The 17,819-nt window shown below is 42.0% G+C and overlaps 1 protein-coding gene and 1 pseudogene across 2 annotated transcripts in view; one reads left to right on the plus strand and one right to left on the minus strand.

Moving 5' to 3' along the window:
* STAC (SH3 and cysteine rich domain) overlaps nt 1–17,819 on the minus strand; it is a 115,324-nt gene that overhangs the window by 26,651 nt on the left and 70,854 nt on the right. For both annotated transcript variants that reach the window (XM_054595143.1, XM_054595142.1), the window contains 2 exons: nt 9,769–9,847; nt 123–187 (listed from right to left, as the gene is read on the minus strand). In XM_054595143.1, coding sequence (XP_054451118.1) covers nt 123–187; nt 9,769–9,847 — 144 coding nt within the window. The remainder of the gene's footprint in view (nt 1–122; nt 188–9,768; nt 9,848–17,819) is intronic.
* On the plus strand, nt 560–3,089 carry LOC129088445 (transmembrane protein 183A-like; annotated as a pseudogene).

Here is a 17,819-nt window from a genome sequence, read left to right on the forward strand (position 1 = left end):
TACTATAAAATATAGTCAATATATGATGCCATTATATAATTTACACACTACAGAGAATATGTCTGCTTGCATGTAACGCGCATGTGGAAACAAAAGGTGCCTTCTGTGGCATCCATAAATACCTGGTGGTTTATGTTCTTTGCTTGGTCTCTGACATCGTCTGTGCCATTTTCTGGATACGTAAACACTGAAGGAGACAAGAGAAAGCAGGAGCTTTAGGAACCTGGTCCCCATGCTTTGGAAACACGCTTGAGAGGTGTGGCTTTATTATTCCCTGTACCATAGGCTGTACTTTACTTTGACCCACTGCCTTTTCCTTGCTCTTAGCGACCCAGCTTTCATGGTATCTTCTGCGTGATGCTGTCCTGACTCCCCATGCAACATTGGGCACCACCTTCTCTGCATGCTCACACCCTGTATGTGCCTCCGGCTGGCACACATCCTCTTGATTGCCTGGCAGTTGGGTGCTTACAACTTGGCCTCATTTGACGGTGCTCTTGTCATGAACAGAGACAGTGCCAGGCATCTTTGTGAAATGTATCAAATCATTTGTTATGGGATGGAGGATCATGTATGGCCCTATTTAATGGTATTTGAATAACTTTTTCTAAATACCAGATTCTCTTATCTATTTTCAATATCTTGATTCTAGTTTCTTAATGATATCTGCATTATATTTTGCAGATTAGAGCTTGAGGTTTAAATTTCAGAATAGTTCCTTGATCTCTTATTGTCAATGTATTGCAGCAATTATTTGGATTAAAAAATAAAATCATGGTTTCTCAGGTTGTTCTTGGGTTGTCTATTTCTCGTGCATTTAAGCCACCACTTTGTGGCCTTTGAGAAAGAACAAGGCCCCTCAAAATGGGCTGGAGTTTTTGTGTCCCTTACACAGCTGCAGGAGGCCTCTGGGGGGTGTGAAGGCTCTGCCTTGGTGAGTTCCATCAGCCAAGTCTACCCTGGTCACCAAAGGCGTGGCCTTATTCACATTGCGTGTCTCTGCCTTAAACACAAATGGGGCAGATGTTTCCAAGTTTATATAATACAGTTACGGTGTCTAAACTAAACTAACATTTAGGTGACTTGACATTTAAAAATCTCCCATTGCTGCTTTATTCTTCCCTTTGGTCACCTTTCCAATTACCAAGGAAATAGCAGCAGAGGAAGAGAAATGCACCACGAGAAGCTCTATCATCCATTTCAGTTAGTCCACTGACAATCTCCACTGTCCTTAAAATGGACTCAGTAACTGTGTGTAGAAAACACACTTCAGAATAAGAGCCCCTGTAAATGTGCCATTGCTTCGTAAACATCTGTTATCCAGTTTACAGTTCCAGAGCCTGTGGACGCAATCCCATTATCCCTAGGAGGCCAACAAGCAGTCATTGGAGAAGCTTCGGTTTGTAGGTAAGTGGGAAATGAAGGTCCAGTTCTATGGCCCTCGTCTGCCTTAATATCTGACCACCCAACTTAGTTTAAAATGAGCAGAAGCCAGCAATACTTTTCGCTGGTATAATGTGATTACCTAAAATCCTAGTGGAAATACTTGATTCCATAAGTAGAAAACTGGATACGTCTAAAAGAATATTAAATATTTGAATAAAAACACATGAAGAGAATCTTCTTAGAAAATTGCTGATTGGAGCTAAAAAGGGGAACTACATAAGGTGCATGTGCAATGAGCAATTTGGACTGGGTCTACAATTTTGTAATTTCGCATCATTTTAGCTTTATATTGAATATCCATTAAACATCTGGTATCATTTTTGTGAACTGCACTAAACATCCTTTGAAGTGACCCCAAATGTGTTTTCAGCTGTATGGTTCCAAGCAGAGCCGAACAGCGCTAAAATGCTTTTTAAAGCCCGTTCCCTCCAGAATCACGTCTAAGACTTTCATTTGAGGGAAAGGAAATAAAGAAAGGTAACTATTTTACCAAAAATATATATCATATACCTTTTATATTTGGTGCGTTAAATTTATTTTATTAAAACTAATTTGAGGAGCGGGATGGCCATAGAGCCAGGTGGAGCGTCCGTGGCCTCCGCAGCCGGCTCCAGGGCCTGAGACATGTCCCCGGGGTCCTGGCCCACTGGAGTGGCCTCACCTTAATGTGGCCGCCATGCCCAAGTGAGAGAAGCGACTCAAGTTCCAAGTCGCCTGCTCTGGATGAGAGACTGTGGCGGACTATGCCAACTCAGACCAGCTGTTGTGATGTCTGGGCGGGTCAAGAAAGCTGTTGCCTACGCAGTTCAGCCTGAAGTAAAATCTCTTTGTGGCTTGGAAGGCTCTTATGTTCCTTCAGTGGAAGCTCTTTCTGGGCCTGGCGGAAGCCCTGTGACGTCATCGACAGTGGTGACGAGATGGATGCCCAGGAGGCGGCCATCCAGGAGAGAACTGTCTCCAGAAAAAAAAACCAGGAGGCACAGAGGCCTGGGTGGGGCTGGAGGAGAAGAGTACTCCATCGCTATTTGGCTGCTGCTGGCCTCCTCCAATCCATCCTGATGTTGTTGGGAAATTCTCTCTGATTTGTAAGAGTGCCTGGGCGTCACTTGCACTGCTGCCTTTTGGCCCAGGTTGTACTGAAGGCACTGCAGGCTGGAGCCTCTCTGCCATTGCGCCTGCAACCAGAGTCCCTGGAGAAGCTGTGCTGCCTCTGGGCATGCGTGATCTGATCTCTGCACCATACGTGTGAGCCTTTTGCAGCTTGAATCTCCAAAAACCCTCGCCATACCGGAGAGCACACCCATCGCATTAAAGAATTCCAAAAAAGATTGTTGGGGCCAGACAGGAACCAATGCGGAAATTCAACTTCAAGTTCAAAAAACAGCCCCCTACATTAAAGAGCAAGTGCATTGCGGTGCCGCGGCCTCCTGTTCAGTGCGAACATGTTCATACCAACCCCGACTAGGGCTGCTGTCTCCTGCAGGTCACCACCCTCAGTTTTGTCATCATTCCCTCATGGGAATGATAGTCACCATGTTTACGATCAATGTGAGCACGGAAATAAGGTATCATCGAGTGAGACCAGTGTTCCAAGACTCTCCCGTCCGCAGTGGTCAGAAACTGTGCAAATGAGCAGGGTGTGAAAGACATCTTGGACCCAGTGCACAACGTTTGACTCTTTGGCAGCATCCTCACCACCCATTCTCCCTGAGAGTGTAGTCACTGCATCCTTTCCCTGTGAGCAGGCTGAGCTAGGCCAGCCCCATTGGTCATCAGAGTCCCATGTGAAATGGCGGCTGGACTGTTTATCTGATTAGTGATGCACATGCTCCCATTGGGGGAAGGGGAAGGGTCGAACCCCATGTTCTCTGAATATAGAGGAAAAACAACTATGACTTCTAAACATCTTTTAATGTAAAATTTTCATTTGAAAGGAGAAACCAGGCCCTATTTTCTGTGTTAAACCCTATTTGGTGCTATTGAGTTTGTTATTCTTTATTCTGTTTTCCCAATGGTCTTGCTCTGGGGGAAAATTAGACTCTTGAATCTCCAGTCAAGGAGGTTTAAGCATTCTCTATGGACCAGAGGAAACATAGAGGCATAGAATTGTTGCTACTGTTGCTTCCAATTTAGCTGCCCCTCAAATTCAAGTGAATATTTTCTCTCTTTCTCCTTTTCCAGAAATAAATCAGGTGACAGAGTTCTCAGAAATCTTATTAAAAAATAGTTTGATCATTAATTTCATCCATGGCATGTATTCAAAGAATATGTCGCTTATACAGGCATATTTCATTTTTAAATTAAATTCATTGGGGTAACATTGGTTAATAACATTATATAAGTTTCAAGTGTACAATTCTGTAATACATCATCTGTATATTGCCTTGTGTGCTCAACACCCAAAGTCTAGTCTCCTTCTACCACCATATATTTGACCCTCCTTAGGTTCTTCATCCTTCCCCCTTCCCCTCTAGTAACCACCATACTGGTGTCTGTGTCTGTGAGTTTGGTTGTTCATTTGTTGCTGTTTTATATCCCACATATGAGTAAAATGATATAGTTCTCATCCTTTTCCACGTGATTTATTTCATTTAGTAATATTTTCTATTATAGATGCAAAATGAATCTTTAGTTTTTGCCATATCCCCAAAGGACTTTTGTCTGTTCCTTTTCCATATTCTGTCTTTCTTTTTTTGCTTTGCAGTCCTGTGAGGCCCATGTTCACCCTGTGTTTTTTAATGAGATGATTATTATTACTTTATTGTTCGTAACCTGATAGTGCAGGCAGTTACATAATTGGCTTATCTGACATTGACCCAAATTTGCATCCCTGAAATAAGTCCAACTTGGTAATTATACATTATCTTTTACAAATACATTATTGGATTCAGTTTACTAAGATTTTGTTTCAGATTTCTGTTTCCATGTTCAAGAGGGAGGCTGGCCCGTGATTTTCCTTTCTCTCACTGTCTTCATTTAGTATTGAGGTCAGTATTATACTAGTTTCATAAAATAAGTTAGAGAATACCACTGGCCTTCTTCCTTGCCACTTTTTGTTTTCTAGAAAGAGCTAGTGTTATATTGAAATTGTCTAGTCCTTGAACGTTTGGTAGCATTTACTTACAAAGTTGACTGGACCCTGTATTTTCATTGTTCAAAAAATGAAAATATTGATTCTATTTCTATCACGATTAGAGGCAAAGTCAAGTTTTCTATTTCTATTACTTCTTGAATCAGACTTTGGTCATTGATATTTTTCTTGGTATCTGCCCATTTAAAAAAGTTTTAAGATTTATTGATCTGTTATATTCATTCTTTTTATTATTGCTCTTAGCTTTGTATATCTATTTTATTCTTAAAAATTGTTAAATGTTATAAATTTAACTTTTAAAGAACCACTTTTAGGGTTTATGATCTATCTTTGTAATTTAATAATTTCTGTTCTTTATTTGCCTCCCTACTGCTTTCTCTGGATTTATTCCATTTCTTTTTCTCGCTTCTTAAATGTGATGCATAGATGATTACTTTTCAGCATTTCTTATTTTTTTAATAAAAGTTTTAAAGCTAAATATTCTAGTTACAACTTTAGCTGCATTCCACAAGTTTTGATAGATAGTGTTTTCCATATTAGTTTTAAATATATTCTAATTTTCATTATGATTTTTTTAATGCACAAACTTTTTAAAAATGTGTTCTAATTTCCCAAATTATGGGTTTCCATACTTATTCTTTGACTATTGATTTCTATGGTAGCCAGAAAGATGTGTTCTATATAATATTAATTTCTGAAGCTTGCTTGTGGCCTAGCAGGTGATCAATTTTTATAATTGTTCCAAGTGGTCTTAAAAAGAATGTGAATTGGCCATTTGTTAGATGGAGTGTTCTTTTTAAGTCAATTAGAATTGTCAAATGGGTCCTCAGTTCTTCTATGTTTGTATTGAATCTTTTTGTCTATCCAACTTGCCAATGGCTACATGTGTTAAAATCCCTCACTATGAAGTGGGATGTCAATTTTCCTAATAGTTCTGTCAATTCCTCTTGGAGTTTCTGTTATTTAAAGGCTACATATTAGGTGGATGGAAGTTTAGAATTTATATCTTCTGGTGAAGTGAACATGGCCTTGTAATGATGCTGTTCTCTAGTAATGCTTTTTTTTTTGTCTTTAAGTCCATTTTCCCCACACATTAATATAGCTATATAATCTTTCTTTGCTTAACATTTGCCTATAGTAACAAAATTTTTTAAAATTATTTTTCAATTACAGTTGACATACAATATTATGTTAGTTTCAGGTGTAAAACACAGGGATTAGACATTTATATAACTTTTGAAGTGATCACTTGGTAAGTCTAGCAACCCATCTGACACCATACATAGTTATTACAACATTATTGACTATATTCCCCCTGCTGTACTTTACATTCCTGCGACTGTGTTTATAACTACCAATTTGTACATCTTAATGCCTTCACCTTGGCAACCATCAATTTGTTCTCTGTACCTATGAGTTTGTTTCTGTTTTGTTTGTTTGTTTTAGATTCCACATATAAGTGAAATCTGATGGTATTTGTCTTTTGCTGTCTGACATTTCACTTAGCATAATACTCTCTGGGCCCATACATGTTGTTGCAAATGGTCTAGATTCTAATTGTGTGTTATGAAAACACACCATAATATTTGAATCTGTAATTTGGGAATTGTCCACTGGAGGGGGACCAGAACTAGGAGCATCTGCCAAGAGAGCCATTTAAATATTTGCTTCCTTTTTTTTTTTGGTGACACCTCAAAATTTTAGATATAGAACCAGTGCATGCAAAAGACAAGGGTATGTTCTATCAGTATGCACTGCCACTTTTCTTTCTGGGCAAAATTCCTCTGCTTTAGTGCAACCTAAGATTCTACTGGGCTCTGTGATATCCTCAAGGGAATGTGATTAACCCAGTCCTTGAAAAAGAATATTTCTAGGAAACCATCCTGCTTATGGTTTTTTCCCTCTGCTTTTCTTCCAGGAAAGTTATGATCACATACAATTAGACTGAAATGCAATTATTGAAGGCAGCCAGTAACATCATCATTTGGCATTTTGAGCTGAAATAGGTAGCCTCGGTACTCCTTCTCCCTTTGCTCATTGCCTTGCTTCCAGTGGAGTGCCTGGCAGTTAAAGCAAAGATGAAGACGAGCAACTCTCCCCCTCTACATTTCTGATGCAGCCAGGGATAGCATTGACAACGACAACCAGAAATACTCAGACCTGACCAAGAGCTTCTAGAAAGAGAAAGCAGAGACTGCGCTCTTTTAACAGTAAAGAAATGAGTGTGAATTGTACCCTCTTCTAAGGTGGCTTTTGAACTCTTCCTCCAGGATGACATACCACCTGGCAGGCAGAAATAGTCCCTGCGAACACTACGCATGTTTCAGAACAGAAAGGAAACATGTAGTGCAGAGCTGCTGCCTGGAATCCAAGGGCTGCTTCAGCACCATCCTCACCATAATGGTGAGAAGACTACTGGCAACTGGGGCTCCAGAGCAGGGTGGTCTCCCTAGGTTGTTTCTTAAACTGCATGGACAGGGGATTAAATCTAATCAAAGAAAATGTTTTGAAGTGCACTGCTGCATAATTAATGTCTCTTGCTTCCAAGGGTGTGTTATAAAGAAAGCAACTGCTGATCAAAGGAATAGCTAATAGATCTCCAAAGCTTTTTAGAGGTTTATTGCTTGCTAGATTCTTTTAACAGATTTCTTTGAAAAAGTCTGTAAAAATGTCCCTTAACTTAAAAGAGATGGCGAATACTCGACTTTGAGTCTTTGAATGTATTACTCAGTGCCTTAGTTTCCTTATCTGACAGTGTGTGGTGTGAGTGTGTGTTTATGTGTATTGGAGGGGAGGTGGTTGGCTCTATGACTTTTAATTCTGCTTCTTGAACTTTAACAGGATTCCTATCACAGATTCATATATGAATTCTGATTCTGCAGTTGTTCTAGAACAGCTGGAGATTCTGCATGTCTAACAGGCTGTCAAGTGGTGCCCAGGCTGCTGGTTGATGGGCCATGCTTGGAGTAGAGAGGCTCTGAGTGGCATCTCTGACACTTTATGACCTTATGATGACTTAATTAATAGCAACTGTGCTTCATATTGATGACTTCTATACAAATGGCGATTCCTTCACATTATAAAATCCTGTGAAGACCTTCGTTGAGTAAAGAAATCCCCAGGGCCAATAAAGACCTTAACCCCTCAGGGACTGGGTGAACAGCAGTGGAGCTGGACCAAGGCGGCTGGGGCAAGTGGGGGGCACAGGCTGGGCAAGGTGTTGAAGAGCAGCAGATAAGACCTGCTGACAGATTAGTTGTGAGGTGTGAGAAGAAGGGGGAGTGAAGGCTGATGCCACAAGTTTTGGCCTGATCAACTATTAGAATGGAATTCCTATTTACTGAGCAGGGACAAGCTGGGAAGAGCCAGTGTGGGTAGGTAGGTGGGTGAAGTAATCAGGAATCCAGTGCTAACTTAACGATGCCTGGTCCACATTCAGATGGCCACATCCGGTAGGCTGTAGGTGTCTGGAGGCAACAAAAAAGCCTGGTCTTGGAAACAGGGTTTCAGTCATCAGTGTGTACATGGTACTTTCATTCATTATCTCATTGAAAGATCACAACATCCTATGGCTTTGGTGATATGATTATCCTCATTTTACAGATGAGTCAACAGAAGCAGAGAGAGGCTAGGTCACTGCTTCGCAGCCACATGATCACCAGGCAGTCTCTCAGGCTGTCTCCAGAGCCAGGAGGGGCCAAGGATGTCCAGCGTGGTTGGTATGGGGGAGGAGCCTCAGGTGAGGAGTGCAAGCAGAAGTCAGGTTCAGGATCACACCAGCTGACCAGACCCAGCAGCATCAAAATGCAGGCACGTTTGGTTTCTATACCAGTCTCTTGTGAGTTTGTTCCTCAGGTGCTGAAGAACTCTGAGGCTGCTGACCAAATTTGGTTGCTGGACCTGCAATGCTGGACGTGGGCTAGGATGGTCCTGCCGTGTTACTGCTTGTTGTGAGGGTCCCCTGACCATTGGCACTCTTTGGATTGCCTCTCTAATGGTGCTGCTACGTGCTCAGCACCTGTTTGCATCGACGTAAAGTGCAGTTTTCCCCAAGTGTTGCAGAAGAATCCTTCCCCTCGCTGCATGCTGTAGCAGATATGTGCAGGCTTGGCAAGGGGGGCTGTGCAAACGCTGATGCTTATTTAGCAGGGAGAGTCATGGGGGAAGCTAAGCATGTGCTGCCCTGTGGGACTCATAGAGGCACAGTCCTAACTAGTGAAGAGACGAACATGAGTTCCTGGAACTGAGGAAGCGAAAGCGATGCTTCGTAAGACAGCTGCTGACAAAGCAGCCATGGGATATTGCTTCCAGATTGGAAAAGGCAGGGTAAACTGCCAAGTGGAAAACCTACCCAAGGGGTACATTCCCATGCTTCCCATGCCGGCATGAAAGTCGGGAGGTGCAACCTCTGCCTTGAGGGTGTACTCAGCTCAGTACATGCACAAGTCAGGACATGCGGTCTTGCTAGGTTATGACAGGCTGGAAGACAGCGTTTGTGACCTAGGTGCCTTTGCTGGGGATAGATAGTAAATGCTTCATAAATGTTGTTTGAATAGAAGTGTGGAGATTAGGCAGTTGTTCACATTACAGAGGCTCAGCGGGGTGCCTGCATAAGAGGCTGGTGATGTTTCCTTAAACTCTGGTTTAAGAGGCGGCTCTTTCTTAATGTTAGCAAGCAATTGTATGTAGTTAGCATTTAATAACTATTTTAGAAATTATTGTAGCAGGGCTTAAGCTATTAGGAAATTAAATGATATTAATAAGGAATGTTGGGCTAGATTGCACATACCAGAGGCTTAGTTATCCCTGCTGGGAAGGAGCAGCGTGTGAGGCTGCCACTGTCCTCCCTGGCCCTGCCACCCGCCTGGGCCGAGGTACTTCAGGCGTAGTGTGGGGCAGCTTCTCTGTGACTTTGCTGATCTTGTGTAGGTCAGTGAGGGAAATGGCGCATTAACAGAAAGGTCTGGAAGTGACTCCTAAACCCCATTGTAGCTAATTCCATAAGGCATGAGAACTCAGGCGACAGAACTCAGGGATCATTCCGGTCAAATCACTGAAATCCACCAGTAATGATGTTCAGATGCTTTCCAGAAGTTGAGCACTTGCCCAGAAGGAATTCCTGAGCTAGCAAAGGAAGCGAGGGGCCTGGAAAGCTACTTTCCCAGCCTGCTACCTTGGACTAATGTGCTCCACAGTCGTGCTGAGGCCCGATTCCCCGGTCCCTCACTCACCGCTGTTGCTGCGTGTCCGTAGGTCATACCCGCCTCCTGGCCCGTCAGCTTCTTCAGGAACCTCCACAAGATCTGAAGTCTTGGAGAAAGGAGAGGAGAGCACGGAATGAGCACTGTTGTATCAGTGCGCTAACTGAACCGAGATTTCCGCATCAGTAGAACAACTAAGGCAGGGTTTGCATGGCTGTCTTAGTCTGGTTACTGCTGTCTTGTCTGTTTGGCTAACTTCAGAGAGGCTGCGTTTCCCCTCAGGGGCACTGCCCCTTTTTTCTGGCGTGTGTGGCAGGCTCAGGGCTTGGCACGTGGGAGGTATTGAACGTGTGTTGGATGAGATGCCTAATAGGTCACAGTTAGGCTTCTTCCCAGGAAGAGACAACAGAGAGAAATCAGAATTCCTGCCCATATCCTGTCAGTTAAAATTTTCAACAGAACTATAGCTCTCTCTATATAGGTGAGTTTTAAATATTAATTACAGAGAAGGAGATGCACTGCTGAGGGATGCATTACTTAGGTTCGAGTTAAAAGCTCTTCCCATTGCTGCAAAAATCAGTTGTTTCTGCAATACTTATTTTCCCCTTTTTAAAAATAAGAGGTCATAGTCATTTTTACATTTAGGTTATAGAACAGTAACAACAATAATAGCACTCTAAATAGTAATGGTTTTTGATCATTTATCATATAAGTTCTTTATATACATCATTTCATTTCTTCTTCAAAATAATCATATGTAGATCTATTTTTCAGATAGGTATCTGAAGCGCAGAGAGAATTAGTAACTCTACTTGATTTCAGTTTGCCTTGTTCAAAGGGCCAGATGTCCCCACTTCTATCTGCCTGGTTCAATAAAAGACGACTTTAGGGGGCCTCAAAGAAGAATCACATTTTAAAAACATTTTATTTATATCTTATCAGAGAAGAACAAGTTTCCCTTCCTACCTCCTAGTCAGCTCTAGAGCACTTTAGCATCACTCCCCAAGACTGATTTTTATTACAAAACATTTAAGATTTTTTCAGCCTTTCTTATGTTCATGATACGTCAGAAATAAGAAAAACAGTAAATGTCACAGGGCCTCTAAGTCATTTGCATCCTGTTCCTTTGAAGCTCACTAGTGCTGAACAAAAGTTGCTCTTATATTAATTTATTCTTATGGAACTGAAGATTATTCATAAACTAGCCAACCAACTCCCAGAAAGTTTTTTGAATTTGGTTTCAGCAGGCCTTCCCAAAGCCATAAAGCCTTTTATGTTCTAGAGCATTTGAAAGACCAATTAAAGGAAACATAACAATTTAGAAACAGCCAGGCAGCGATTTCCCCACAATGTAAAGCAAATGCCTCTCCAGCCCTGGAAGAAAATCAACCCGTGGGACCAAGCTCTGCTATGCGGGAATACGTTAGCTTTAGGATATAATCCTGCAAGAATGGCAAGAGGCTGATCTTCATTATCATTCGCCCCTGCGGAAAGGGAGCAAAATCATTTTAAAGCACCAATCACTTGTTTCTGTTTTCTTCCATCGAGGCAAGTTGGATTCTGGGGAAAGAATGAAGTGACAGATATTTCAGCACAATTTGATTTGTCCTGATCTCTCTGCAGGTCTCAGAACAATGCTGTCACAGAACAAAATTCCAAGAAACCTTTACTGATGGAACCAGTGCCAGGAAGCCTAAGTGGACTGTGACAAATGGACATCTTGACATTCAGAAAACTATGCTTTTTGCCCATAAAATTGGCCTGTAGGGTCCAGATAGTGCTAGAAACAAAGTTATTGTAAACATGAAAGCAAACTGGACAAGCTGTCTCTCTGAAAATCTTGCTGCTTCTTAGCAGGAGCCAAAAGCGTGGAGGCTAAAACGGTCATTGGCTGCTGTGACTGTTTCTGAGGCTGTCTCCCCTCAGCAGTTCTGTAGAGCTTTTATAGGAGCTGCCACCTGGGGCTGATGTGGACAGGTCAGGCCATCCCTGGGGAAGCCTCCTTTCTGCTCTTGCCTCCCTGCCTGGCTTTGCACCTGCCTTTCACCAATGTTGGCCTCAGGGGAGCATGGGGGATGCATGAGCAGTGAGAGGGACCACGATATCCTGGCTCCCACCAGAGATGGGCGTTCAGGATGCAGGTCAGCGTGGACAGTGGCCTCCCTGCTCTGGCCAGCACTGTTTGTGCTCAGCTTTTGGTTGCTGGGTGGTATCTACAAAACGTCTTGACTTGTAAAGAAGGGGTGACTGCAGGCCAAGAGTCAGCTCCATGTTGCTTTGCGGGAAATGATGGGTTGGCAGCAATGGTCCTCTTCATTCTGCGGAAGGAGATGTAATGTGGTTCGTGGCATTGGGGAAGTGGTTGGCATTTTTTAATCTCTAGGCTTCAGATCCAGCGTGAATGTGTGATTCAAGAGCTGTTCACACAGAGAGGGAGTAAGAACCAGTGTGAAGAAGCACAAGAGACTATGAAGAAGAAAGAGGCGGGGCTGGCGGGGCTGGTTTCTTGGAAATCAACTTAAGTCTTTATTTAATTCAGTGATTCTCAAATGTTACTGTGCATCAGAATCACCTGGAGGGTTTGTTAAAACACAGATCATTGGCCTCTGCCCTAAGATTATCTGATTCTGTAGGCATGAGAGGAAAACGCATATTTGCCTTTCTAACAAGTTCCCAGGTCCAGAAACCACATATTGAGAATCACTGATTGAACTCACTGCTGGCTTTAGGTTTACCTTAGAAGTTTAGACAGTTTGACTTGGGGGCATGTGGTGTTCATTCCTTCTTTAACTCATTTGTCCATTCACCACATACTTAGTGAGTGTATACAATAGACTGGGACTGTATAGGTCAGAGGATCTCAAACTTTGGAGGGTATCCGAATCACCTATCACCTGGAGAACTAACAATGCACACAGGGCCCCAGGTTTATTGAAGTAGATGTGGCCATGGCCTTCATATTTTTACAAAGCTCTTCAGTGAATTCTGATACCCACCACAGTTTGAGTATCACTGGCATAAAGCAATGGAAGGAAGTGAATAGGAGTCCTTGCATTGAAGCGGCTTAGTCTAGTTAAGGAAGGGACTGCAGAAGAAAGAGAGAAATGAACCTAAAACAAGAAAGTTTCCAAGGAATATGCAAAACATTATGATTAAAAAATTGGTTGCTATGGGAAGCCAGGGACGGGGTGCATAACCCAGACCAGGAAGAGAGATGCTATCTGCACAGAGGCAGGGTGTGGGCAAGTCTCAGCTACTGGAGAGAGTCTGCTATCCAGAGAGTGGCAAACTGTGCCTGAAGCTGAGGGCTTGTGAGGAGGTGTTGTGTGAATCCCTGAGGGCTCTACAGTCAGTTTTCAAGGATTTCTTGTTAATTCTTCCTGTTCATCAAGCATTTCTCAAGTGCCCACTAAGTGCCAGGCCCTGGTGTAATGAAATGAATAAGGAATGGGGCCCTGATGTATAGAGGCTCAGCATTTAGTTCAGAAAAGAGATGCAAAAGTAGATAATTACAATGCAATGCTCTAGAAGCTGTAAGAAAGTTTTGAAGCCTTTGGGAGGAACTATTCACCATGCTTGGCGAGTCCAAGAGCTCTTCATAGTTTGTATAAAAACCAAGCTGGGTCTTAAATTTCAGGTGGGGAAACAGCATGCTATAAGGTACACAGATGCTAAAAAGCTTGGTGAATTCAGAGGAAGGAGTGTCTTTACGGTAGTACAGGCATCATTTGCCATGCTAAAGAGTTGGGCATAAGAGAGTCCATAGAGTGTTTTAATTGCACCAAGTCTTTCTTTGAAAGGTCATAAATCTGGAGGTATTGCTAAGACTAGACTCAAAAGGAAGAGAGTACCTTTGTAATGTCCGGGCAGGAGATGTTGGAATTCAAACCTTGGGCAGAGAGAGAAAGAATCTTAAGTTCTGAATTATTGGAATACTCACCAGTGGACCATGAGTTTTGTGTGGACATGCTGATTTTGAGAGATCTGTAGGGCTGGTCTGATACTTGGAAAAGATGTTAAGACAGGAAATGCCTAATGGAAGTATCAGCTTAGAGATAGATGGTGGGTAGACAAGAGGAATGTGAAAAAGGTAACCATGAAGAGCATGTAGTAGACAAAGCCCAAGCCAAAGCAGACCCCTGGGGACACCCCAACACAGGAGTGGCTGGAGGACATGACAGAGAAGACAGGCTCAGCAGAACAGTGTAGAACCCTTGTGTGACACAGGGGATTCCCATAGAGCTAAGAATAGACCTTGTTAAAGGTATCCCTGGGAAATGCTTTTCTCAGAGAACATATTGACCTTTTGAACAGATTACAACCTTGTTTCACTTAATAAACCCATTTCAGAGGAAAACCCAGCTAAGGCCTAGATATTTAATGAAAAAAAAAAAAAACCCCCAGCAACTTGCACTAACTTACTGAATGCCAATTATGCCAGGCTCTGCGCTAGGAACTTACTTACACTATTATTACTACCCAACCCACACAGGCATAATGTATTTGTATATAAATCCTATCCATACGCACCTTGTATGTTTTCATTACATTTAGCACCATTTCTATCCTCGTTTCAGTAAATGAATTAACATCACCATTGGGACTGCTGATTTGATCTATAGCTTCCCTGGGTAGTTCATCAGGATCAGGCATCTTAAAATGTTACAAATTATACCCTCATTGCTTTGAGGCAATGCCCACTGAAGCTAAATATTTTCCATCTTTAATATGAAATCCTTTAGCATTTGCATGCATAGGTATTATAATACATTTAACATATACATGATATATTCTTTTTCATAAAAAGATAGGATAAAACAAAAAATGCTGAATAATCTACCATTATCAGCCTTCTCCTTTCAGTTTGTTCTTCAGAAGTAAGTTCTAATTTCTAAAGGTAAAGAGCCATGTCCTCTACTACTACTACTACTACTACTACTGCCTCTTCTTCTCCTTTCTTCTTTATTGTCTGATTACTTCCTTTTATTTATTTTTTATTTCTCAGTTACAGTTGACATATCATATCATATTAGTTTCAGGTATACAGCCAATGATTAGAAATTTATCTAATTTACTAAGTGATCATTTCAATAAATGTCTCACCCATCTGACACCACACATAGTTATTACAATATTATTGACTATATTCCTCATGCTGTATTTTACATCCCCATGACTCTTTTATAACTAACAATCTGTACTTCTTAATCCCTTCAATTTTTTCACCCATCTCCCCAACTCCCTCCCACCTGGCAAGTGTCAAATGTTCTCTGTACCTATGAGTCTCTTGCTTCTCTGCTTGTTCATTTTTGTATGTTTTTAGAGTCCACACGTAAGTGAAATCTCATGGCATTTGTCTTCCTCTGTCTTACTTATTTCACTCAGCACAATGCCCTCTAGGTCCATCATGTTGCTGCAGATGGCAAGATTTCACTTTTTTAAAAATAACCAAGTCATATTCCAATGTGTATATGTACCAATTCTTTATTCTTACATCTACTGATGGACACATAGGTTGTTTCTATATCTTGGCTATTGTAAACAATGCTGAAATGAATATATGGATGTATAAATCTTTTTGACTTAGCGTTTTGGGTTTCTTTGGATAAATACCCAGAAGTAGAATCACTGGGTCCTTTGTCTCTGCTTATATAACCTTTGCTTTAAAAAGTCTTTTCTTTTGGTGTAAGTGTTGTTATCCCAGGTTTTTTTTTTTTTGTTTCCATTTTTAATGAACTATCTTTTTTCATCCCTTTACTTTCAGTCTGCATGTGTCTTTCAATCTGAAGTGAGTCTCTTGTAGACAACATGTATAAGGATCATGATTTTTTTATCCATTCAGCTTCCATATGTCTTTTGATTGGAGCATTTACACCATTTGCATTTAAAGTAATTGTTGGTAGGTATGTATTTATTGCAATTTTATTATTCATAGTTTTGATCCTCTCATTTTCTTCTTCTTAAAGAAGGCCCTTTAATACTTCTTGTAATCCTGATTTGGTGGTGATAAACTCGTGTAGGTTTTCTTTTTCTGAGTAGCTCTTTCTCTGTCCATAGATTCTAGAGTAATCTTGGTTGTAGATCCTTGTTTTTCATCACTTTGAATATTTCTTGCCAATCCCTTCTGGCCTGAAATGTTTCTGTTTGTAAGTCAGTTGACAGTCTCATGGGAGCTCCCTTGTAAGTAACTAACTGCTTTTCTCTTGCTGCTTTTAATATTCTTTGTCTTTAAATTTTGGCTTTTTAATTAGGATGTGTCTTGGTTTGGGCCTCTTTGAGTTCATCTTGTTTGGTACTTTCTGTACTTCCTGGACTTGTATGCCTATTTTGTTCACCAAAGTAGGAAAATTTTCCATTATTTTTTCATATAGGTTTTAAATTCCTTCCTCTCTCTCTTCTCCTGGTAAAACCATGATGTGAATGTTGGTATGCTTTAAGTTATCCCAGAGGCTTATACTATCATCAACTTTTAAAATTCTCTTTTCTTTTTGCTGTTCTCATTGGATGTTTTCTGCTTCCTTATCTTCCAAACCTCTGGTTTGATCCTCTGCTTTATCTACTCTGCTTTTGATTCCCTGTAATGTATTCATCATTTCAGTTAATGTACTCTTAATTTCTTACTGGTTCTTTCTTATGTTTTCTATCTCCATTTTTATGTATTCTATCTCTTTGTTGAAGTTCTCACTCAGTTCCACCTACTTTTCCCTTAAGTTCATTGAGAATCCTTATAACCAGTCTTTTGAACTCTGCATTTAGTCGATTGCTTGCCTCCATTTTGTTTAGTTCTCTTCCTGGAGTTTTATTCTGTTCTTACATTTGGGACTTTTTTTCCTCCTCATTTTAGAAACCTCTCTATGTTTGTTTCTATGTCTTCTGAGTTTGGTAGAGTGGCCTTATATAGTAGGTGTCCTATAAGGCTGTGGAACAGCCTCCTTCATCACCCAAACTGGCACTCTGGATGTGCCCCTAGCCCCATGTGGGCTGTGTACACCCTCTTGTTGTAGTTGAGCCTTAATTGCTGCTGCCACATCAGTGGGAGGGATTTACCCCCAGGCCAATTGACTGCAAGGATTGGCTGCCACTGCTGTGAAGAATTAGCTATGTAGGGGCCCACCCCACATAGCAGTACTTAACTTTAGTGAGGCTCTGGTGCCTGCTGAGTCTGACCCTTGAGTGTGTTGCTTGTGAAGGTAGTTGGGTGGTGCTTTGATGTGGTCTGAAGTTGTCCAGTGGGTGTGCTGGCTCTGTGGCCTCCCAGGAGGTGCAGCCCAAGGTCAGCTGCCACCTGTGCCTGGGCCAGGGCCATCCTGCATGAGCTACAAGGTGACCTGCAGATGGCTGGTACTTTTGTCGGGCTTGGAGGTGCCCGGGAGGTGCCAAGCAGTGAACCAAGCCCAGCTGCTGCTGGTGCTGAGCCTGGGGCCACAAGGCCAGATGCTGCTTGTTTGAGAGATTGTAGGATGATTTGAAGCTTGAGCCAAGACAGGCCATTTGTATAGCAAATGACTTGAGTGGGCCCATATTTGGGTGGAGTGGGGTTTCTATCACTAGGGTAGGGCAAACTCTGTTAGCCAGGTCAATGGACACTCAGATATGGCACCCAACCGATGGCTCTGTGGTTGGCGGGGGCGGTGCTCAGCAAAGGAACAATGGAACTGCCAGCACTTCTGTGTTGGAGAAAGCTGTCCCTCCAGCCTTCATCCTGATGCTAGACAATTCAGTTCCTCCCTGGGTGCCCCTGGTGCCTTTTGAGTTGATGCTCCAGTACTGGAGCTCAGAGCAAGTGAGTTCAGGTAAGTCCAGGCATGGGCCCTTTAAGAGGAATGCCTGGGACTTCTGTAGCCCTCTGTCTCACTCAGCCACAATCCTGCTGGTTTTCATAGCCATAGGTTAGGGGGAACTGATGGAGTAACATAGATTATGGGGCAACAATGGAGCTGATAATTGTGTGCAAGCTATCCTTACTGGAAATGTGAATTGTAAGTTCCCTGTCTCTTTGCAGAAGAGATGGTAGCCTTTAGCTGCAGAGTTATATGGCACCTTAGAGAATTTATAAAAATTCTGGTTGGGACATCCAGAGG

Source organism: Pteronotus mesoamericanus, unplaced genomic scaffold (genome assembly GCF_021234165.1).
Source record: "Pteronotus mesoamericanus isolate MK-2021 breed Mesoamerican mustached bat unplaced genomic scaffold, CSHL_Meso_final scaffold_54, whole genome shotgun sequence".
In the NCBI taxonomy this organism is placed as follows: Eukaryota; Metazoa; Chordata; class Mammalia; order Chiroptera; family Mormoopidae; genus Pteronotus; species Pteronotus mesoamericanus.